Source organism: Cricetulus griseus, chromosome 4 (assembly GCF_003668045.3).
Source record: "Cricetulus griseus strain 17A/GY chromosome 4, alternate assembly CriGri-PICRH-1.0, whole genome shotgun sequence".
NCBI classification, from domain to species: Eukaryota; Metazoa; Chordata; class Mammalia; order Rodentia; family Cricetidae; genus Cricetulus; species Cricetulus griseus.
The window spans coordinates 169,889,447-169,913,328 of record NC_048597.1 but is presented as its reverse complement, the minus strand read 5'-3'; the positions used below and the strand labels follow the sequence as shown (position 1 = coordinate 169,913,328).

Genomic DNA, 23,882 nt, shown 5'->3' with positions numbered 1-23,882 from the left:
TCCAGCTCCCAAGGCCATACCTGCCTAACATAGCCTAGGGGAGGCCTGTAGAGCAGCTTTTTGAGTGTAACTTCTTGGGTACCAAGTAAGGAAGTTGAACTGTCTGAGATCTATCTTACTATCTCTGCCCTTCGCAGAGGGAGCAGAGAATCTGCCAAAACAAATGGAGTTATGTGGAATAATCTTCCAGTCATCAAATGCGGCCACTAGATCAAAGTTGGAAAGGAACTTACTTAAGATTTGAAAGCCATGGCTCTCCTAAGTCCTCCCTCTCTGCTGGTTTATGCTAAAGGTTTCTCTGCCTTGCAGCGACCTTATTCCATGCCAAGGCTGCCAGCTGCTGGACTCACCTTATCCATGTGTATATTCAGATTATTTCTGGCTACGATAGACTCAAGAAGCACAGGACATAAACCACGGGGTGCATGAAGTCAGTCTCCCATGAGCTTCCAAGTCCTGTTCAGCCCACCGACACACACACACACACACACACACACACACACACACCGTGGTCTCCATGCCTATAAACTGAGACCTGGTGGAAGAGCTGAAGGTCCAGTGTCTTTGTACTTAGGACCAAGTGCCAAGTGTCCTGGGAATTACAGGTTAACCCCAGCTAGAGGTAGGCATCTCCCCAGGGAGGCTCACCAACAAAGATGTCTCTTAGCAATAGGTTTGGAGAGGACAGAAGGCATCCCAAGAGGCTTGGGAAGAGATAAAGTCAATGAGGAAAGTGGAGTTCAGAAAAACTGTTCAGAGCAGAGTGGAACCAGCAGGGTAGTGCCGACATCCTAACCCTGCTGTGCTTGCCAGAAACCCCACTTAACAGGGCTGCGTCCCCGGGGGCCCCCTCCTACTCCCTGCCTCATTCCCTTCCTCAGAGGCAGGTCTGTGGCTTGGCTGGAAGCAGCAAGGACTGAGGGAGCACGGCTGTGGGACAGGCCACATAGCTAAAACCCGGCGGGCCATAGGGCCCCGCGGAGGAGGCCCCAGCAGGCGGACCAGGTTCCTGAAACCTCCAGACACTTCCAGCCTGTTGCTTATTCATTCAGAGTAGGAAAGCGCCAGCCTAGCGAGCGGCCAGCCAGTGTGGGGCTGGCCATGTAAGGGCCCCAGGAGGTCCTGCCCGTCGTGCCCTGCAGAAGCCTCGTGCAGCCCTGGGCACCGCCCCTGCCCTGCCCTGACCCCTTGGCCTCGAAATGCTGTCATCGGAGGAGCCGTCCCGCTCGGGACAAGGCCAGGATGGACAAAGCTAGAGCTTGGGCAGGCAAGGAGCCGTCCTGTCCTCGAGGCCGTGGGAAGAGAAAGAAGCACGAACCCGGGCCCACTCCTGAGAGCCTCTCTGCCCACCCGGCCTCTGCAGAAGGGCCACTATGGCTCTGGCCGGAGCCGGTAGCCAGCTGGGGACCCTGGTGTGGGGTGCCTGCCTGTGCGTCCTGGTGCACGGGCAGCAGGCGCAGCCAGAACAGGGCTCAGACCCGGGACGCTGGCGACAACTGATCCAGTGGGAGAACAACGGGCAGGTGTACAGCCTGCTCAACTCGGGCTCTGAGTACGTGCCCGCGGGGCCCCAAAGAGGCGAGAGTAGCTCCAGAGTGCTGCTGGCAGGCGCGCCCCAAACGTCTCAGCGGCGCAGCCAGGGGGGACCCCGGCGTCGGCAGGCGCCATCCCTGCCCCTGCCTGGGCGCGTGGGTTCGGACACTGTGCGTGGTCAAACGCGGCACCCATTCGGCTTCGGCCAGGTGCCCGACAACTGGCGAGAGGTGGCCGTCGGGGACAGCACAGGCATGGCTCGGGCCCGCACCTCTGTCTCCCAGCAACGGCACGGGGGCTCCACCTCCACCTCCGTCTCGGCCTCGGCCTTCGCCACCACCTACCGCCAGCCATCCTCGTACCAGCAGCAGTTCCCCTACCCTCAGGCGCCTTTCGTGAGCCAATATGAGAACTACGACCCCGCATCGCGGACCTACGACCAGGGCTACGTGTACTATCGCGGAGCAGGCGGAGGCATGGGTGCGGGGGCGGCGGCTGTAGCCTCGGCTGGGGTCATCTATCCTTTCCAACCCCGGGCACGCTACGAGGAGTATGGAGGTGGCGGCGAGGAGCAGCCCGAGTATCCGGCCCAGGGCTTCTACCCAGCCCCGGAGAGGCCCTATGCACCGCAGCCCCAGCCCCAGCCCCAGCCCCAGCCCCAGCCTCAGCCTCAGCCTCAACCCTCTGACGGCCTTGACCGTCGCTACTCGCACAGCCTGTACAATGAAGGCACCCAGGGCTTCGAGCAGGCCTACCCTGATCCCAGCACCGACGGAGCACAGGGCTCCACCGGGGCAGGTGGCACCTATGCTGGTGATCCCCGCCTCGGCTGGTACCCTCCCTATGCAGCCAATGTGCAGCCCGAGGCCTATGTCCCTCCACGAGCGGTGGAGCCACAACCCCCGTTCCGTGTGCTGGAGCCGCCTTACCTGCCTGTGCGCAGTTCTGATGCGCCCTCGCCGGGTGGGGAGAGGAACGGCGCCCAGCAGGGCCGTCTCAGCGTGGGTAGTGTGTACCGACCCAACCAGAATGGTCGCGGTGAGTACTGTCCTTGGTTCCACATTCTGGTCACAGGTGAATGCTGCCTCAGGGATTCAGATACTCTGTCTCTTACCAAAGGTCTCCCGGTAGTGGTTGAGCGAGAACCGTGTGGCCAACAGCAGTGAGCCTCTCCTCCCATGCCCTGAATCCATCCATTATCCATCAGGGTCACTGCATTCTGACTCTGGCTTTGGGGTAATTGAGGAAGGACTAGCTAAGCTTTAAGAAGTACTTTACAGATCTGGCTGGGGTCATCTAGGGACAAGTAAGGAAAGCCCGTCTCCCTGCCTCTCCCTCTTCCAGTCAGGGAATCTCCTAAGACTCTTAGAAATTACTTTATGTCAGATGCAAAGATTGAGGCAAAGATCTTGGGAGCTATGGACCTTCAAGGTCAAGAGGCCTTAAGGATGCTTCTGGAGGTACAGCAGTGTCCCCATGCCTGGACCTCTGTGGGCTGGCTGGTCATTGGTGAGTTATGTAGGAGGGCAAAGAGCAGCACTTGAACAGACATAACTTGCAGACCCCAAGGGGTGTCCAATAAGGCTGGGATGCCAGAGCCCACTGGCCAGGGCATACAATTCAACTGAGCACTAAAAATCTGGGTAATGAAGATAAAGTAACATTTTGGTGCATTAAAAATCCATTATGAACAAATATGTCCACATTTTAAATAGACTCAGTAACTGAAATATCAATATGGGTCCTGTCTTTATTTGAAACAGGATATTTGTTCTTTGCAGATATTTTTATTATTGATTTTGATTTTTAAAAGTATCATGTTAAACATTACTTCTCTTGGGTACTGTGTTTTTTGATGTTCCCTAAAACATAACCCAGACCAATATTCCACTGCTTCTCTTTCATTTTGGCTCTGAGAGAGAGTCCCAGGAAATGTCTGGAGACAGGCCACCCCCTGGCTTTCCCCAGGGATGAAGATGTGACCTATTCTTGGGAAGGCCAGGTCATCTGCACACAAGGGTCGGGTGGAACAGTCTTCCTCTGCCAGATGGGCAGCTTCCACATGTGCTATTACTGTGACAGGGGCCAACTGTTGTGTCTGGCCAGCGCTGGGTGGACATCAGCCCGTCCTCTGCTGTCCTAGAATCCCCTTGCTGATGCTCTCCATACAGGGCTGTTCTCTGGTCAAGGTTTCCACTGAGTTCTCAATGCATACGCAGTACACCCTCAGGAGTGCCTTCTGCCCACAAGTCTCTGCTCCATACCAGGGTTGCAATACCAGGGCTGTCAGGTGAAGATGAATCTTTGTGACCCAAGGGTGGTGGAGCCCAGCCCAGCCTTGGCTTCTTAGCCTCTGTCAGCATGGGATAAATGCTCAATCTAGCCAAGATGTCCTAACTGAAGAGCTGCTGCTTGGGGGCTCCTAGGGCTGAAGGCCAGGGGAAGGAGAGTCTGGAAGTTATATCCACTGCACAGCCCCAAGTCTAATTCTGAATCCCACTTTGAAAACCGCAGGAGCTAGGGGATAATCAAAACTGGAGTGGGGGCCTCCTATGATGCAATGCCAAACATCGATGGTAACAATGTATTGAACCCTTTGTCAACAGCTTGACACCACCCACAGCAGGCTAGTATAGCTTTATGCTGACTTGACCTGGGGCTCCCTAGAGGAGATGGTGCTTTACCTATCAACTGCTTGACTTTTGTGGCTGCTTTTCTTAGAATGCAAGACCTCAGCTCAGCCAGGAGGGCTCCACCTCTGAACTGAGGAGAAAACCAAGGCCTCAAATGCCACAAGGCTGGCAGAGGCAGGCCAGGGACTGCACATCTGGGCCTGCAGCCAGTGGTTTTTCTAGGGCCCCTCTGTGGCCTGTAAATTTTCAAGGAAATCATTTGGTTCAGAGAAGGATAAATAGGGCAAGGCCCATGTCTGGAGTGGGGTACTTGGTGCTCAGCAGGCCCCAACTACTGCCCCAGAGTTCCATAGTTCATTTTGGATCAAATATGCTTCTCCCCTGTAGGCAGTATTCTTGGTACCCAGGCTGGCATGCATTAAATTCAGGCTCTGCCCTGAGAAAAGCCCAGCAGAAAGGACACACTGGTGTGTGAATAGGCCAGTATTGGGAGCAGACTCTGTGGGAGCTACAGAGGAGGGTCTCTCTCAGCCTGGGCGAGCACCTACTCTGATGTGGGCATAATTCAGCTCTGCATGGAGTTCTAAATTCCACCTCAAAAAATCTAAGGAGCTGGGCCAGGTGATGGTGGTGCATGCCTTTAATCCCAGCACTCAGGAGGCAGAGGCAGGCAGATCTCTGTGAGTTCCAGGACAGCCTGGTCTACAGAGGGAGGGCCAGGACTGCTAGAGCTACACAGAAAAACCCTGTCTTGAAAAAAAAAACAAAAACAAACAAAATCACAGGAGCTGGGAGTGAATTAGACTGGGGACAGGGACATCAGTAGTGGACGCTGAGAGCCTCTACTCCAGAGGCTCAGGGAGGATGTCTCAGAGGAGGTGTCCACGCATAGTTCAGGGGAAGGTGATCTGCATTTTTTAAGTTCCTTCTTCCCTCATCATGGAGAAAATAGGATATGGGGATGGAGTTAGGATACATGCTAGTGTGGGGTTCCCAAAGAAGCCAGAAAAGGGACATTAGACTCCCCTGATATTATTGGTTCCTCCCTCCCACCCTGCTAGTCTAGGATCATGGAAAATCCCAGCCCAGTGAAGTCCAAGCCATGTACTTGAGATCAGCCCCCCAGGCCTGGTGTGGGAGCCCAGGGCGGATTCTCCGAGGCTGACTTCATCCCTCCTGGCCACACACCCAGGGGTCTGAGGCCCAGCACTGGCAGCCTGTGCTTGTGTGTGGGTGTGGATCTGTCCTTACAACACCAAACACATGTGAGCACCGCCCACGTCCCCCCTTGTGTATGTGGCTTCCAAGTCTCTATCCTGAGCTTAGTTTCTGCCTCAGCAGCCTTCTCCTCTTGCCTCTACTGCTAAGTACTGGGCTGCCCAGGGTTTCTGCTGTACTGTTGTTTCCAACGCTAGAACAGACCACAAAGGTGACACAGATCACATGTCCTAGGAAGACGAGAAAAGAGAGCCTAGTAAGATGGCACAGTAATACCATACGAGATAAGAAGTGGGAGGCAGGACAAGAGCCCCTCCCTTTTGCCAGCTGGGAGTCTGGGGTACAGCCTCTCTCTCTGCATTCACTGGTGAGAGTTAGGCTCCAAGGGATCTCCCACTTTATCTCTAATCCTCAGGTCTCAGCCACATACTGTTAATTGTCCCATTCCATAGATGGGATGAGGGGCTCACTCGCTGGCTTTTGATAGTGAACCCAGGACTTAAGTCCATGTGAACTCATCCTGTGTTCAAAGCTATACATTGTTTTTAATTTTTTTTCTATGTGTTACTGCATATCATGCACACTTCAGTCATTCCTTCATTCATTTGTTCATGTATTCAATCATTCAATGGCTATTTAGGTACTGGTTGTGACAGAGAATGTTGTAGAAGGTCATACAGGTAAGTGGGGTGTGGGTGTCTGAGGGAACAAGCAGGGTTCTGGCAGCCTCCTTGTCCCCACCCCCCCCCCACTTCCTGTCTCCTGGCTCACTACCCTCTCATATGGCCTCCACTCCCCTGCCCTCAGCCTGGACGTCTCTGCGGAGCTGGCTCTTGTTTAAACGGACGTCTGATGGTAGCCTCCACTGCTTGTAAATGAGTTATGCTTTGCCAAGCACTCTTCCCATTTTCTCATTTAAGCCCCCCAATAACCTTAGGTATAGTTACAGTATAGGACAGTGTCATCACCCACTTTATACAGGAGGGATTTGCAGCTCAGAGAAGCCAAGGCACAGTTATGAGCAGTCAAGCTGGACCTAGGAAGGGTGTCTACACTCACTGCCCTGCCCTCACTTCCCTTTAGGGAAGTGTTTTACAGGGACACCTAACTCAGTGTTCAGTGACTCTTGTCTGAACTTCTGAGGGAGGGGGGACCCAATGCTTTGTTGTTGTTGTTAATGTGTTTTGTTTTTGCCTTGAGGTTACAGACATTGTCCCCTCTCCCCCCCAGTTGTTGGGGTTGATCCCAGAGCTAGAAGTGGAGAGTCCATAGTGCTTTTGCTGGCACCAGGCTACTGCTAGGCTTAGCTAGAAAGTTCTGCGCCCCCCTTTCTCCTGATGCCCTGTGGGGGGATCCTCAGAGACCTCTGGACTCAGGAGGGGCACCTCTCCCCATGAGCACCCTGTTGGAGTCAACCCCACTTCCTTTCCAAGCCAAGAACACATGGAAAACTCCCCAGGCGATGGCTAGAACAAGCAGGAGAGGAAGGGAACAGAAGGCCGCCAGAAGTCCAGCCAGGCAGCCCACACCTGCTTCCAATTCCTGTGCCCAGCATTCCTGTGGAGCAGCAGTGGGGGTGGGGCCTGGAAGGAGAGGCTGAGCCTTGTTCCCACCCATGGCCTGACCTAACTGCCTCCTCCCCACTGCAGCTGGACCCAGGAGTGTTTTGTGTGAGTTCAGGATTACAGAGTAAGGGCTGGGCCTGGGGCCCTTGCCCCTCCCCCCTTGTGATAAGCCCTGGAAACCAGGAATCTAACTGTTTTCCAGGAAGTGGGGAGGGAGTCAGAATGCTAGACAGAAAGGAGAGCACCTGAAGGCCATTGCTGTCAAAAGTGTCAAACCTTAGGAGACAGCCTACCCTTCTCCCTGCTAATAGGTCAACTGGAACCATGGGTTTCCCAAGCCCCAAGAAAAAGGGTTTGGAGAACTATGTCAGCTTTGCTTGACAATGAAGAGAGGCTTCCATAGGCAGGTGATCCTAGACTCTTTGTGGTTACAGGCATTCACACACCTGCTCACTAAGTGTCTGCAGGTGCTGGTTCCTGAGCACCTGGGAAGGTAGGTTAATAGTGCCCTAGACCCATCCCTACCCTCTCTAGCTCCCAGCCAATCACTAAGAAAACAGACACCTAGCCTAAGTGTCCAGCTCCCAGCTTCCTACTGTACATATGGGGTACCCAGGCTGGCAGCTCGGTGCAAGCAAAAGATGACACTGCCCGTAAACCCGACTGCCCTCAGGAGCTCCTGTCCAGTTGAGGATTGTAGATGGCATCTCTTGAGGCCGTGTAGTCATCTGACTGGTGTATGTTAGCCTTACTGTGTGCTGAACACTTACAGCTGGGTATTAGTGAAAAGAAACATGAAATGTTTGCCTTTATGCCATTTACAGACATAGTTCATAGGTAAAGTGGTAGGTGCTGTGGATAAAATAAAAAGGAGATCAGGAATAGGGGGCAAGGGAGCAGTTTACAGAGTTAACCACCACAGGCCTCAAGAAGGTGACATATGAACCAAGACTAGAAGGAGGCATATGAGTGAGCCATTCATTCATCTGTAGGTAGAACATTACAGTGCGTGCGTGCGTGCGTGCGTGCGTGCGTGCGTGCGTGCGTGCGTGTGTGTGTGTGTGTGTGTGTGTGTGTGTGTGTGTGTAGCCAGTACAGAGGTCCAAAGATGGGAATTCCCAAATGTGCTCCAGCCTACTTAGGTTGAGTGAAATGAAAATAAGGAGGCAGAGGCAGGCAGATCTCTGTGAGTTCAAGGCCAGCCTGGTTTATAGATCAAGTGCCAGGACAGACTCCAAAGAAAACAAAACAAAACAAAACAAAAGGAAAGGAAATAGAGATGGAATAGGAGACCGGCCAGAAAGACTAACAGGGCTCAGATGACAGGATATCTGGATATCGGAGGCCACTGTGAAATCTTTTGTCTTTTACTCTGTGTACTCGGGAACCACTTGCAGTAACCTAATGGCTGTTTTGGGAGTGTGTCTTTGGGAAGAAAGGCAGGAATGTGAGTGTTGTAAGAGGAAGCAGGGTTGTAGGGGAGGAAGTCAAGCTTGACAGGTGGGCTCTGGACCTAATGATGGCACGGTGAGCAGAACCAACTGTGAGATGAGAGAGGCATGCATGCACAGATGTGCGCAGTGAGCTCAGAGTTTAGAGGTCAAGCTGCCGTATTAAGCAGCTGGTTACTGATGCTTACAGTTCACAGTGGCAGGCTAAGGACAGACCACAGGACGCCTTTGTTGCCATCCTGACATGTCTGGACTCCACTCTTTAGACAGTTGGGAGCCACTGAAGATTCTAGACCTGGCTCTGTAGTCATCATAGCCCCCTTTACCAGTCTGGAATTGCCCCTTCACCATGAGGCAGAGCGACTTCTGTAGATACCTTTGCCTCCAAGCTATCAAGAACAGGTGGAGCACCTCTGGGAGGGTGCTGACAACTTAATGTTCCAATTATTAGCTAATAATTTCCTGGGTTTGGGAGCTGCCAGCTCTGTCCCGCTCTGGCTCATCTTTATTCGAGTCTGAGCCGGGCGGAGCTTTCCGGTTTCCCCACCTAGGGGCTCCTCTGGAGTCTGGCTGTGTTCACTTGCCAAAACATCCCACTCAGCACATATTTCACAACCAACTGATGGGTTTCTGCTGGATTGTGTTTATCCTCCAGTCCTGGGCTCAAGAGATTAGGACTCTGTCGGATTCCACTTCCCATTCTCTGAGAGCCCCAGCAGCAGGGGCTTAGGGAACTTAGATGCCAGGAGAGGGTTATGGAACCCACAGAATCTGCAAAGCTAGAGGAAAACAGGTGAGGTCTAGACTTTCCCAAGTGCATACACACACACTGGGCAGAAGGGAACAGATTTCTAACGAGGCAGGAAGAGGTTGGTCAGCCAGTGGGATAATTTCCTGACTGTTGAAGCATGGGCTGCTGAGGTCGGGAGAGGTCTCGGGCTCTTGCCCAAGGCTGGAGAATGGATTGAATAGCTCTGAAAAAAGTATTTTTATCTCCAAGTGTTTATGGATCTATCCAACCTGTGCTCAAGACCCAGTTGGTTCAGTCCTCCCAGCATCCTTCAGTTAGGGAAACTGAGCCTCAAGAGGGGACTGGGCCACTGTACACTGAGAAGATCAACACAGTGGCGAACTAGCCTCTGGGGTCTTATGCACCAGAATACCCCTCTTGGATCCTGCCCAGGAAGAGGCTCATAGTCATTGCCATCCTGGGAGTGGTCTAGAAGGATCAGACAAACCTAGCATAGGAATGGAGGACAGGTAGGCTTGTCCTGGGGCCATTGGCTGCAAGAATCACTGTGACTGGTTCTTGCATGGAACCTTGGCTGCCACAGATGACTCGCTGAGGACAGAGCTGAAATGCAATGTTTGGCCTTTCTCTGAACTGGATCTTCATTATCTTGGCCTAGGGGCTCACCATGGCAGGACAGCTCTCTGTCTGCCTGCATAATGGCTTGGGACCTGGTTCACTCACACCCAGACCCTCCCCAGCTGAGCCCTGGGCTTTGAACATCCGAAGGGTCTTTACTGTCCTCTGATTCAGTGTTCCAGTATCCTGGCTCAGGCTGTGACAGCACAACCCTTCCTAGGGAGGAATGAATACAGAGGCCTGGCACAGGGATGCATGGAGACAGAGAGACCTGGAGAGGGCCACATACAAGCTCAGCCAGCACTGATAGGACCCAGCCCCCTCAGAGGGGGCAGCAGAGGAAGGCTGTCCACACTGCCTTTGGGCTGTAATCCACTCCCACCTCTGACACTGAGACTAGGGAGAAGCTGAACATGACTGAAAGTCCCCTGTGGGTTCAAAAGGGAACTGGTCGTATGTGCTCAGCAAGCCCGTAAGAGCATGTCAAGCCATCCATTGTGCCATGTTTGTGGAACAGAGCTCAAGGCCACTCCCTTCCAGGAGACCAGTCAGATGAGATCCTGGGGAGGCAGACTCCTCTTTCACAGTGTCAAGCTGTGCAAAAGTTCCTGAAGGTTTACAGTGACTGAAAAAAAAAAATCACAACACAGTACAGATCCTGTAAAACTACCATGTATGTTTTATGTATATGAATGTTTTGTCAATGTGTATGTATGTGCACCACATCCTTGCCTGATTCCTGAAGATATAAGAAAAGTATCAAATTCCCTGGCACTGGACTTACACATGGTTTTGAGCTGCATGTAGATGCTGGGAACTGAACCTGGGTCCTTTTTCTTCTTCTTCTTTGTTTTTAGAAACAGGATTTCTCTGTGTAGCCCTGGCTGTCCTGGAACTCAGTTTATAGACCAGGTTGGCCTCAAAGTCAGAAATCCATCTGCCTCTGCCTCCCAAGTGCTGGGATGAAACACATGAGTTGCCATGCCCAGATCTCATTTGTGTTTTCAGCACAGCCCCATCTGACATGAGCTATACAGGCCATAAAAATCTACAAGTGCTCTGGGACATACCTAACTGGAATGGAAGTGAAGCCTAAGGGAAGATGAGAGAACACAGTACACAGACCATGGACCAGTTTTGTTTTGTTTTGTTTTTTTCCCTGAACTAATGAGACATGAAATTTATCCGATTCTCCATAGTTAGAAAAACATGATAGTCTCACAGAAAAGTATCAGAAACCATGTGTTGAGTCTCCAGGTCCAGACCTGAGGGTTGGGTGACAGACTCTAAGTTTGTTGGAAAATACATCCCACTCCCACCCTAGCTCAGAATTTACCCCATAACTGATGGGACCCCTGAATTTGGCCCATCTTGGAAAGGGGATGACCATACTAATTATTCCACATTGTCTACCTTGCCTGTGCCCTACAAGCTAATAACAGCAGACTAGACTCCCCTATCCCTGTACCTACTAACCTCCATGTAAGGCTTGCTTTATCTCCCTTTAATCATCATCCAACCTTCCCCCATACCCAAGTCCCAAAAAGGGAATGAGAGCCTAAGCCTGGCTGCTGTCAGAGTGTCCCCGGGGAATCACAGTCTGGAGAAGGAAGCTTTGTTCCATTCTGGAAAAACATACCAGCTAAGGGAAAGGCCTGTACTCCCTGGGACCTCAGCAGGGGATCCTGAGGGTGAGATGGGAGACCAGAACTAAACTTCCAGGACAGCAAGGGCATGATATGGGCGGGGCACAGCTAAGGTGGGAGGGGCTAGGTGAGTCATAGGGACTCTGGTAGTGGTCAAAATCAAAGACAATGCTCAAATCATGACAGGAGAAATTTTGTGTAACTACTAAAAAAAGGCAAAACCAATCTACAGTGATTTAAAAATCCTATAGGTGTGTGCCAGGGTTGGGGACATTTTCCTAGCTCTATTGAGGTGGTAGTTAATGGCAGCATACATTTGTCAGAACCTTGCCAAACTGCACTAAAAATCTGTGCCTTTGTGTGTAGATCATACTTCAAAAAGAAGTCTATTATTTGTATATATTTATTTGATTTGTATGAGTGTTTTGCCTACTTGTATGTGTACCATGTGTGTGCAGTGCCCACTGCAGCCAGAAAAAGGTGGTGTCAGATCCCCTGGAACTGGAGTTACAGATGGTCATGAGCTGCCATTTGGGTGCTGGGATTGGAACCCAGGCCCTCTACAAGAACAAGTGCTCTAAACTGCTGAGCAATCACTGCAGCCCCAAAGTTTATTTTTATAAAAAGAAGAATGACGTGAGGGAACTGAGACATAGGCTTTCCTGAGACTGCCCTGACTCATTGTGTGGATATAAGCACATCCATTGCTCTCTCTAGATGGGCTTCCAAAGGTATGGTATACTCTGGAGTCTTAAGGAGAGAGGCACACACTCATGGATGTGGACAGTTGTGTATTAAGCCACTAACCAATAAAGAAGCAGAGGATGTGGTTTGCTAGCAATGAGGAGGTAGACCCTGGCCTTAAGACTCCATCTGAACAGAAGGAACCTACAGAGGAATATAAGGAAATCCAGCTGCAGAAAAATCCTAGTATGTGCATCACGCCGCGTCATATGGTGTCACAGGATGTCACTTTAATCAGGGAAGGCTTCCTGAGGCCAGAGCCAGAGATCAATGTTGAGACTGACCAGCAGCCTGTCCCTAATCTATCTAGTATACTCTACTGATAACTCCTCCCAGAAGTTCCTGGGCCTACACCAAAGCTCTATTAGAATCAGAAAGGATAGCTGATGTTAAAACAATTCCTTTTGCAGGGTCTTTTCTCTTAGTGCATTGCTTTAGTTTACTATCTAGAGAAAGAAACTGAGGACACCAACACTAAGATTCAGAGATGTTGATAGAACCCATTTCAGTGTGTACAGGATCAGGGTTCAGCGTGTGACAAGAGTCTAAGTTTAGTGTGTAACTAGGATCTGGACTCAGTGTATGGTGAGAATCAAAGCTTAGTGGTTAGGTCTCAGTATGACCAGAGGGCTCAGTGTGTCCAGGATCAGGGATCTGAGTGTGATAAGTGTAAGTTCAGTATGTGACCAGAATCAGGATTCTATGTGTAACCAGGGCAAAGGCTCAGTATGTGATCAGGTTCTGGGTTCAATGTGTGACCAGGATCTGGACTCAATGTGCGATGAGAGTTAAAGCTCAGTGAGGGACCATGGTCAAGCCAAAGGATCAGGGCTCAGTGTGTGGCCAGAATCCATACTCACTGTATAACCTGGCTCAGGGCTTCCTGTGTGGTCACTGGGCTCTGTCTGTGGCCAGGGTCAAGCTCAATCAGAGAACAAGAGCAATATAACTGGCCCCAAGTGTCCCTAGCCTCCAACTCTGGCTCTTCTGACTGTTCAGGATTGCACAGCCAGCTCATGAAACAGCCTAGAGAGGAAGGGTCGGGCCAGGAAAGCTCTGTGGAGCCATCTGTGTAGTATTTGTTGAAACAGGGCCTGGGATGGGAGCGGCAGACTGTCTGGTGCTGAATGCTGGGCCCATGAGGCTTAAACCCAGCTGCCACGCCCACCTATTGCTGAGTTGCTAGAGGGTGGGGAAATGGGACCCCTCCTCTCTTCCTTACCCCTCTTCTAGAAGCTTCTGGGAACCAGTGGGTGAGAACCATCTCCCAGCTGGTTTGCAGTCCTGAGGGTCCCTTGGGAAATGACTGCAAACATTCCAGGGGGCTCATGTCATACAGCCTAGGCTGGCCAAGAAGTCGCCCGCTTTGCCAGGAGCCACCTCATCGTCACCCACCCTGTACTCTAAGCTTCTCCATTCCAAGTAGGTGAGGTCACCCTGGCTGCCCAGATCAGGCTGCCCTGAGGCTCAGGCTCCAGGGAGAACAGGTCCAGGGAAGGGACCCAAGGGATGTAAGTGTCAGTATGTGCATGCATGCGTACGTGTGTGTGTGTGTGTGTGTGTGTGCAGGCACACACCTCTGTCAAAGGCTGTGAAACCAGACTTCCCTTTGTCTGCCTCATTGTTAGGACCTTTAAAATGGGAGGTAATGGTAAACAGGGGGCCTCGTCCCACGACTCAAGAACCCTACTTTGCCTGCCTTTACCCTGTCAAGGCCTTTACTCCCCAAGAGCAGAGGGCTAAGATGCTAGAAAGAGCTTACAGTCTCTTTTTTATCATTTACTGGAGAACAGACTCCCAAGGGCCTTAAAGAAGAGAGAATTTAGGAGCCCCAGGCACCCCACTGTAAGCTTGATGTAGATCAATGATCAACCCCCACCATCAGTCCCCCCTCCCCTGTGCCCTCACTCCCAACATCAAGATCACTGTCCTTATCCTTTTATGGGATGGGTCTGATACCTACCTGTGGTTTCTGCTTATTCCTGGTAACTTACTCGAGCTTATGGACTACACTGGTGTAGCCTAGAGAACAAGTGGTCACAAAGAAAGGTTGGAGCAGTCTTTAGACTTTCCCTGGGCCCTACAAGGGAGGGGGCCATGCCCTCCCTGCAGTTGGGCATCAGAGGCTGCCCACAGGGAATGGTTGTGGGTTGGTTTAGATTCTGACAGCCAGAAGTGGCAGCAGGTGCCAGAAGAGCATATCCTGAGCAGCTTAGCTGGCACCAGGCTGACTCTGCTGGCTCAGGGAACATGTTTGCTTCCTGCCCACCCCCTCCTACCAATTAACACCCACCTAGCTCTGCCCATGAACCTTCTGGAGCCTACCCTGGGCTATAAGCCCAGGCTGTCCTGGTGGTCCTTGAAGAGGGCTGGCTACAGAGGTGAGAGAAGTGTCTTGGCAAGTACTCAAAGGTCTGAGGAGCAAGGACAGAGGGAACAGCTCTGCCAGGAATTCCTTAGTCTCCTTGGTCCTACCTAAGCCTTTACTCATGGCATGCCATCCCACCTACAAGACACCTTTTCCTTCCAGTTCCTGGGTCTTGTTCACATTCCAGATATTCTAGGATGTCTCCATACTCCCACACCATCAAGCTATAGAGGCAGTTAGCTGCTGCTGAGGTCCTTCAACCTAGGACCCACTGACCAGGGAGAATGGCCACATTTTGGTGGAGGAGGTGCTTGAAGCCAGCAGTAGACATTCTGACCCTCTTGGTACTTACTGTGCTTTTCCTCTTCTGCTCTCTCCAGGCCTCCCTGATTTGGTCCCGGACCCCAACTATGTGCAGGCATCCACATATGTGCAAAGAGCCCATCTGTACTCCTTACGCTGTGCGGCGGAGGAGAAGTGCCTGGCCAGGTAAGGAGAGCTGGGGGTGAACGAAGCATAGGAGCTTGCAATCGTGTGTGGGAGCCACCCAGAGCCTGGCAAAGTATCTGAGCCTCTCAGAGCCCCGATCTCCATCTTTCCTGGGTCTGGGAGTGAGGAAAAGGGAAGGAGTGGGTTCCTCTTACCCTACATGCATTACCCACAAGGACCTTGATTACACTGTGACATTAATCTTAACACCAGCCCTGAAAGAATGGGCTGCCCCATTAGGAAACTACGGCACAAGGAAAGGAACTGAAATTGGCCCATTCTGTATTTCTAGTGGTCAGTGTGGGTGTCAAGGAAGTTCTGGATGGAGGGCAGAGAGCTGCAGGGTGAGGATAGGTGTGGCTTTGTCTGACGCAGGTTGCCCGTCTGATCCTAGAAGGGAATGGTTAGGCTTGGGGGACAATGAGACCTTGGTATGTACTGTTCCAGAGAGAGAAGGAGACCATTGCCCTGAGCTTACACAGGGAGGGCACCCACTCTGCTCCCGAAGAGCTCATGTATGGTTTATCAGCAGTTCACATTCTGCTCAGCTTCTGTTCTTTGGGGGTCTCTCTCTGTGTTAAAAGACCTGGTTAAAGGGGACATTATTCTGCTGCTCTTCTGGACATGGATGCCAAAAGCATAGTTTCCCCCTTAATTGCCCAGTTAAAAAATATTTGTTATTTATTTATTTTTACATGTGAACTCTCTTACCTTTTACTTTCTAGGAAACCCTTTGGAATGTCAACATTTATTCATTTTAGACCTAGCCCCGTGGCCCCCTCAGATTAGCTGACCACAAACTCTCTCTCTCATCTGTCTGTGGTAAGATAAAGAACTTTCATCAGCATATCACTCAATTTACTGCTTCTTGGATAAAGACATCTGTCTTTAAAATGATACTAGTCATGGTGATGGGCGGAGCAATTGATTGACACTCTGGTGAAAGTCCCTTATATTATCACAGATGGGGACCATCCATGCAGCCACTTGGTTGACCTGACCATCAGGCCTTGTCTGTGTCCCTAGTCCTTGGGAAGAGACCACAGCATTTCTGCTGACATGTCTCCAGTGGTAAGGGCTCGGTCTCTGTGGAGGCCTGCTAGAGTCTGAATTGTTTTAGTTAAAGCCAAATTCTCAATACATCTTCTTGGACATCTCAAGTGCCCAGCCCTGAGTTCCAAATTGGATGAGGAGAATGGAGCCTGCCCTCTGTCCTGGGTGACTTCTCCAACTAGCTGAAGTGAGTGACCCCCCTCACTCCAGGCTCTGATGACAAAGCTAAGCAGGCCTCAGGAGTAGAGTGAGAGCCAGGATGCACAGCTCTGGGGCTGGGGTTAGAACTGAGGCTGAGTAAGGTCAAAGAGGGAGGGGCCTGCAGGAATGTGGCTCCAGGAAGGCTGGGTAGAGGATTACAGAGCTGGGGCCCTGCAGTGGGAGGATTCTCCAAGTCAGTTCAAGTGTGGACTGGAGCCCTGCGCCAGGTCCCACACTGCAGGCTGAACCCAGAGAAGGGAGGGGATTTGCTTCAAGTCTCGCCACGAGCCTGTGGCCAAACTGGGCCTAGACGCTAGATCCTGCTGGTTTCCCACGATGTTCTGAGCCGAACAGCAGGGCAGGATTTCACCAAGGCAAGGAGGATGTTTTGTTTCAACCCAGACACAGACAGATTCCAAGTCTCCTCCAGACAGGGCCAAGGGCCTTATGTCCTGGCAGACAGGAGTCTGAGCTGCCTGCTGTCCAGACATATTCTCAGAGAGAGCTAATCCCCACAACGGGCCACCTCTCACCTATGGCCTTATAACCGGGCCCCAAATGAGGCCAGCCAGGACAGCTGTCAGCAGTCAGCTGCAAAGAGGGGAGCCAGCAGCCAGGCTTCCTGGTCTGTGTGTGTGTGTGTGTGTGTGTGTGTGTCCTCTCACGAAAGAAATCTCTCTTTTCTCTTTCTTCCCTGCTTCTCATGGGAATTTAAAATCACACATGAATGGAGAGCAGGCTTCCAGAAGGGAAAGAGCACATTGCTGGTCCTGAAGCCAGGTCATTAAGGAGAGATGGTCTGATCACACTTGCACCAACCCAGGGTGAATTGACATCAGGGTGAACCATAGGTAGTATTGCAGAGCTCACGGTCAAACCAGGATGCTTCTAAGTACAACAGTCATGGCAGACTTCCTGGAGGAAGGGATGTGAATTGGAACTAGGAAGCTAAATGAGTTCTAGAGCTATGGCCATACAAATGGCATGGGAAGAAGGGGAAAGAGAGACAGTCCTTGAGCTGGCACTCAATCTGTAGTGGAGCAGAAGGGCACATGGGACCAGGAACATGAAGATTTAGCCCAAGATGCTCAGGACTGGCTTTCAGTCACACACAAAAGACCAGTTAGCTCTGTCCAGAAGAAGGAAGCGTTTAGACACTCCTGGGTGTGGCTGTCAGGCTCTATTTTTATTTATTTATTGTAATATGTGTACAGGTGATGTGTATTCATGTGCAAGTGAAAGCCAGAGGCTAACCTTGCGTGCCATTTTCCAGGTTGTTGGCAAGCTCCAGGGATCCTCTTGTCTCCACCTCCCCAGTGCTGGCATTAGAAGCACACAACTCCACGGTTGGGTTTATTACTGGGGTTTTTTAAGGATTGAACTCAGTTCTCAATGCTTTCAAGGCAAGCACTCTAGCAGCTGGGCTGTCTTCATGAGCCAGAACTGTTTATTTTTAAATTATCCTCCAAAGATTTTTATGTGATCCCAACCCCTCCCAGGGTGGTGGTGGGTGCTGTCCCTAGCTGAGTTGCCTGGAAGCTTGTGATCTGAGTCTGTTAACAGCTGCCAGTCACACACAGAGGGCCAGAGAGGAAATGGAGCCAGGTGGTGTCACAGGAGAAGAGGCCAGACCTCACTGTCATGCAGGGTCAAATGTCAGTATCTTTAGGGCAGGAGGGGATTGAGAGGACAGTGGCTAAGGGCTGGACACACAGCCTGTTGTAGTTAGCATACACTGACTTCTGGTGTCACAGTGCCATTCCAGTCTCCCTGCCTGTCCTCACAGCACAGCATATGCCCCTGAGGCCACCGACTACGACCTCCGAGTGTTGCTTCGCTTCCCCCAGCGGGTGAAAAACCAGGGCACAGCGGACTTTCTCCCCAACCGGCCACGCCACACCTGGGAGTGGCACAGCTGCCACCAGTAAGTGAGACTGAGTGGCCTTTGCTACTTCCTCTCCTGGTCCAGGGCCCTCAATGCCTGAGTCCTCCCCATTAGTACTCTGGGGTATGTGGGTGCTTATTCCTGCCCTAGGAAAGTATTGCTGGCCAAGGACCCTCAACAAAACTGAGTCGAAAAGAGTGGTCAGCCTTGGTAAGGGATGGAAATGTCTAGAATGCAGGATTTTGCTCATGGGAGATCAGAACAGGAAGGAGTCCAGAAACGAAGTAAGGAGCCTGAGGAGGTGGAGTTCTGAGGTGACCTAGTACCAGAAATACTACCCTGTGGGACTCAGAGCAGAGGGCTCAGTGGTTAGGAAGCCACCATAGGCAGTCATCTAGCTAATCTCAGTAGGGGATGTGGAGGAAAGAAAGCCCCAGGGAAACTAGGTCTTCTTCTCTCTCCTCCCACAGACATTACCACAGCATGGATGAGTTCAGCCACTATGACCTGCTTGATGCAGCCACAGGCAAGAAAGTGGCTGAGGGACACAAGGCCAGCTTCTGCCTGGAGGACAGCACCTGTGACTTTGGCAACCTCAAGCGCTATGCATGCACCTCTCACACACAGGTTGGGCTAGTGTGGCAGGGTGGATAAAGGAGTATAGGGATTGGGAGTGGGCCAGCCAAGCGAAGAATGGGCAAGTGCCAAGGCTGTGCCCACTTAGTTCTGGTTGAGGATCTTCTTGCCAGTCCTGAGACCATCCACAAGTCTCTCCCTTCCTCATCCCAGATAACATCATGTCTCATTTACCTAAAGAGGGTCAAAGGTCTATCTAAAACCATCTTTCCAGGGGTTCATCTACAAAATATCCATATTTCCATCTATCTTTTCATCTCTACCTTCAGCCATCTTTGTCAAGCATCTTCAAGCATCTGACCCTTCACTTCATGGCCCCTCTGTCTATGGCATCTCCATCTTCTGCTTGGCTCATCCATCCAGTGGCTCAGCAAGGGCCCTAACCACTGTGAGCCCAGGCCAGGGGGGAAGCACAGAGGCAGAAGCCCCCAGACTGCCTTGGATGGACATGGGGTGTCCCTGAGATAACCACCTCTCCTTTCATCACTCTTTCCAGGGCCTGAGTCCAGGCTGCTATGACACCTACAACGCAGACATTGACTGCCAATGGATTGACATAACTGATGTGCAGCCTGGGAACTACATCCTCAAGGTGGGCCTCACAGTCTGGAACATTCTCTCCAACTTGATGACCATGCTCACCATCTCTCGCTTCTAAAAGATGCTCCCTTCCCTGACTGTGTCCCCACTTCCCTAGTTGTTCATCTAGGCTGCCATCTGCAATGTTATCTGAGATTATGTTCCTCTCTGATGATGTGTGTCTCAAGCAGACAGGCTTCTCTTCCATTAAAGACCCCCAAGGGGCCAGGTGGTGGTAGTGCAAGCCTTTAATCTAAGCACTCAGGAGGCAGAGACAGGCAGATCTCTGAGTCGGAGGCCAGCCTGGTCTACAAAGTGAGTTCCGGGACAGCCAAAGCTACAGAGAGAAAACCTTTCTCGGAAAACAAACAAATAAACAAGCAAAGAAAGTACTCCAAGGAATCTTCAGCCCCATCATAGCTACAGGAGAGGTGATGATATCTGATGATGTCATCTAAGTGACAAAGACCCAGAACTGGCAAGCTCTCAGTTCCTTGCAGGATATATGCCAAACCCCAGGGCATCTGTGACCAAGATTCCTTCCAGCAGGAACCCCTCTTGCTACATGGAGTGGTATGAGCTTACCCCATCAATCATTTCCTTTGGTGCTGGGACAAGTAGAAAAGTGTGCCATTGACACACAGCCCAGGTTGACACACTCATACACTCTGTGTAGAGCCATGTCCTCATGACCTGATCCCAGGAAGTTAAATCTTAGCTCCTCATGCAAGCACATGGAGGGGCGGGGGATGAGAAAGATGGGGATGACTGTCAGCTTTCTTAGATCTGCTCCATACCAAAGTTCAGTGTGGGGAAAGCCGTGGGTGGTGGCTCTTCCCAGTAGAGAGGTGGCCCTCAAAACACAAAACAGAAGCAACTCATTGCTGCTCCACCTGAGCCCTGCTCCACCGGGTGCATGTGAGTGAGAGTCCTGCCTGATGAGTTCCAGGCAGTGGACAAATTGACCACACAAACAGTGTCTAGTTCAAGCCATGAAGAGTACACTCAGAGTTCAAGTAACATCTGTTCTTTTTAATTTTTAAAAATTTTTAAATTTCTTTTTTTTTTCTATACGGTGTTTTGCCTGTATGTATATCTGTGCACCACGTGTGGACAGTACCTCCAGAGACCAGAACATGGCCCTTGGATCCCTGGGACTGGAGTACAAAAGGTTGTGAACTGCCATGTGGGTGCTGGGAGCCAAACCTGGGTCTTCTGGAAAAGCAGTAACGTTCTTAAGAGCTGAGTCATCTCTCTAGCCCTGCTCCTTTTTTAATTAATTAATCAATCAATTAATTGTGTGTGAGAGAGAGAGACTGTAGAGGGAGCCCATCCGTGTTAGGCAGATGCTCTATCATAGAGTTGCACCCCCAGCTCAACTGCATCCTTCTCAAATGTCCTGCAGAGACTGGTCCCTACCCCTGCTAATCCAACCTGTCATGATTTGCCTCTGTAGCTCTTTCAGACAAGGAGCACAGGGCATGCTCGGACCATCTTCTCAACAAATGTTGGCTTCAGGGCACGTTATATACCCTGGCATCCTCCGGGCCCCCCATAGGTCACCTGGACAGGGATGTGAGTGCTGGAGTCAAGTAGACCAGGTGTTGACCCCTGTTCCAGCCCTCACCCTGGGGCAGAAACTAGCAACAGTGCCTTCTGCTGGTCCCTCCTGGAATGGGCTTTGGCTCTGGGGAAGTTTCTGATCCCTGGCTGAGAACACAGTTGATATTTTCTTGAACTTCCACTGTCCCTTCTTTCCCACCTTTGTCTCCTTGTCCAAGACATCTGTCTCCATCACCCTGCCTCTCTGTGTCATCTCTGTGTCTGCCTGCCTCTCTACTACCTTCTTTGGTGACCAGGTGGGGTGTATCTTCCTGACAGGCCCCCTTTTTCCATTTCTTTTCTCCAGGTTCATGTGAACCCCAAGTACATTGTTTTGGAGTCTGACTTCACCAACAACGTAGTGAGATGCAACATCCACTACACAGGTCGCTACGTTTCTACAACAAACTGCAAAATTGTCCAGTACGTGTTTCCCACCGCTTGACTCCTACCCCAACCACATTCCTGCCTGGGAAGCGGTGGACTCCCTGAAATACCTACAACTCCTGTGCTTTGGGCCATTGATGGCCGCACACAGCTATGGATATGTCTAGAAGGAAGACCCTTTGTAGAGAGCTAAGTGCTCATGATGGGGCTAAGGCTATGGGGTACTGACATGGGGTTCAATCCTGTGGCCCCCTAGGGTTTTCACACAGAAACTGGCAGAAGGTAGAACGGTCTGGACAAGGGCATGGGCTCTGCAATCCTAGTCTGCAGATCTGTGCTGATAACATCTTTGCTCTCAGAGCTACCTTCCTCACACACTTCCCACATAAGCTGGGGATGAGGACTTCAGGCCTGATGACAGCATGTCCATGTCCCCAGCACATGGAGGAACTCAGATCAGTAGGCATACTCATTTTCCATTTCTTTATGTTATTATCAAGTAGACTGGGTTAAAAGCCTCAGATTAGGAGTAGTTGAAATGAGCCAACCTCTGTCCCTGGCTCTCCATCATACAGAAAGTTAATAGATTCTGGTTCTGGGCTTTTAGTATGTGGTTGCTAAGCAGGGTCCTTAGCATCTGCTGTCCCAGGCCACCGAAACTCAGGCTCCTAAATCCCTCCTTCCAGGAAGTACTTTGCGGAGAGGCCCTCTGCCTACAAACTTACAACTCTTTTCTACCCCTATGACTTTAAAATGCTTGCTTGGATCAAAGCAATCGATATTCTTCTCCTAAGCATGTCCTAAGCATGCTTTAGGCTGAGTTTATCAGTTGAGGTCAGACTGTAGAAACTCCAAGTCTCAAAGAGGCATTTTAACCCCAAAGTGTGTGCTTGTCAAAGGATGGTAAGTATGAGAGGTTAAGCCTGTGGGGGTCAGGGCTCAGCGTGGGCCAGGATCAGGGCTTAAGTGTGTGACCAGGACCAGGGCTCAGTGTGACCAGGATCAAGGCTCAGTATGTGACCAGGATCAGGGCTCAGTGTATGACCAGGGCCAGAGCATATTTAGAGACAGCTCCTTTATCCACAAAGCTAACTATCACTCCCACTCATATGCTCACATCTGAAAGAATGGGTCCTGCCATCTCTGCTTCAGTCCAGAGATCAGGTTACTCAGAGTAGAATTAGACTACCATCACCCAGGACACCTCGAGTGGTTGAAATGACCAGGACCTGTTCTGTAAGGCTGTTTGCCTTTCATGGGCCTGAGTTCCCAATGCCTTCTTGCTCTTCAAGGCCTGTGAGGATATGTCTTGTGCCACAGGGACCCCAGAAGCACCGTCAGAGCACTCAGAGGGTAGACAGAAGCATCTGGGCCACCCCTGTGCTCCCCTAAGCCTGTGGCTGTGGAGGCCAAGGCCCTTGCTTCCAAGACCTCTTTACATAAGTGCTTGGAAAGCCCCAGGTCTTATTAGAGTGTCCCTGTGACCCTGACCACAGGCAGGCCGCTAGGCCAGCATACGCAGGAAGCTGCACAGAGTGTTCCCAGAAAGGCCACGGGACCGACACACATGGGTTTCCATTGTGTTTCTGAAGAGGGAAAAGGAGAATTTTTTTCTCCTTTTTAAGGGAAAAGGGAGTCGGGGTCAGAATTAGAAAATAACATCCAGAGAAGCATTTCCTGACAATAGCACCTAGAATCTGGGACAGCTGGCCAGAGGCATGCTGAGACTATGCCCTAAAAGGTGCTGGGCCCTGAAGGACCTTTTGCCCTGAGCCCACACTCCTGGGGAAGATGGAAACCTCTGCCTGCCCCAGCACAGGGAACCTCATTTAGAAAAGTGAACCTGTCAGGGAAGTGGGTCACCTTGCAGATGTCATGCCATTGACCAACCCTTTCTTTCCTTAGGTCCTGACCTCTGAGTGGACAGACCCTTCTTGTCTCTCCTTAAAAAGCAGGCCCTGCTCCCAGGCAGCCTCTCCCAAAAAGCCCAGCCCCCTAGCCCAAGGGCAAGGGCAGCTGGTGGCTGGGGCATCCCTCCCTGCCGGCCTCAGGGAGTGAACGTGGACCAAAACCACAGGGATTCTGGATGCCAGGCCCCATTTTGTACCTAACTCTCCTCTACGACATCCTTTCGTCTGTTGTTGGTTGTTAATTTTTATATTTTGGCCATTCCACACAGCAAGATTGCCCGGGTGCTGAATAAAACAAGGGTTTTCTAGTCTGGAGTTCTGTATTGACTTAGTGGCTAGGTGGACCACAGCTGGGTCAGGCCCGAGAGATGTTTTAGGGTTTCAGACTTTGTGTAGGAGCATGTGGAAAGGGTGGCTGTCAGTCTGCCAGGACTCCAGCAATCTTCCAGGATGCTGTGGGGTTTGGCCCAATGCCAAGATGGCTTCCTGAGTAGATGACCCCATCTCACTGAGTGAGAGCAGAAATGGCTGCAGCTCCCAGCTCCCCACCCGAGTCAACCACCCCTTTACTGGTCCTTCATTCCTTCTCAGTCTGTAGCCTCACCACTACAAT

General features: G+C 51.3%; 1 protein-coding gene across 1 annotated transcript; it reads left to right on the top strand.

Moving 5' to 3' along the window:
• The first annotated feature begins 990 nt into the window (after positions 1–990).
• Loxl1 (lysyl oxidase like 1) lies at positions 991–23,584 on the top strand. The gene is made up of 7 exons (XM_027414915.2): positions 991–2,571; positions 14,908–15,016; positions 18,057–18,194; positions 18,626–18,782; positions 19,288–19,383; positions 21,280–21,395; positions 23,265–23,584. The coding sequence occupies exons 1-7, from the start codon at positions 1,374–1,376 to the stop codon at positions 23,269–23,271; spliced, it is 1,821 nt and encodes a 606-aa protein (XP_027270716.1). The 5' UTR covers positions 991–1,373; the 3' UTR covers positions 23,272–23,584.
• The last annotated feature ends 298 nt before the right edge of the window (positions 23,585–23,882 follow it).

Excerpts from the sequence above, each read along its gene's own strand:
- Loxl1 (XM_027414915.2), top strand. The coding sequence starts at position 1,374 with ATGGCTCTGGCCGGAGCCGGTAGCCAGCTGGGGACCCTGGTGTGGGGT. Across the intron at positions 15,017-18,056 it reads GAGGAGAAGTGCCTGGCCAG|CACAGCATATGCCCCTGAGG; the intron begins GTAAGGAGAGCT and ends CTGTCCTCACAG. Across the intron at positions 18,195-18,625 it reads GAGTGGCACAGCTGCCACCA|ACATTACCACAGCATGGATG; the intron begins GTAAGTGAGACT and ends CTCCTCCCACAG.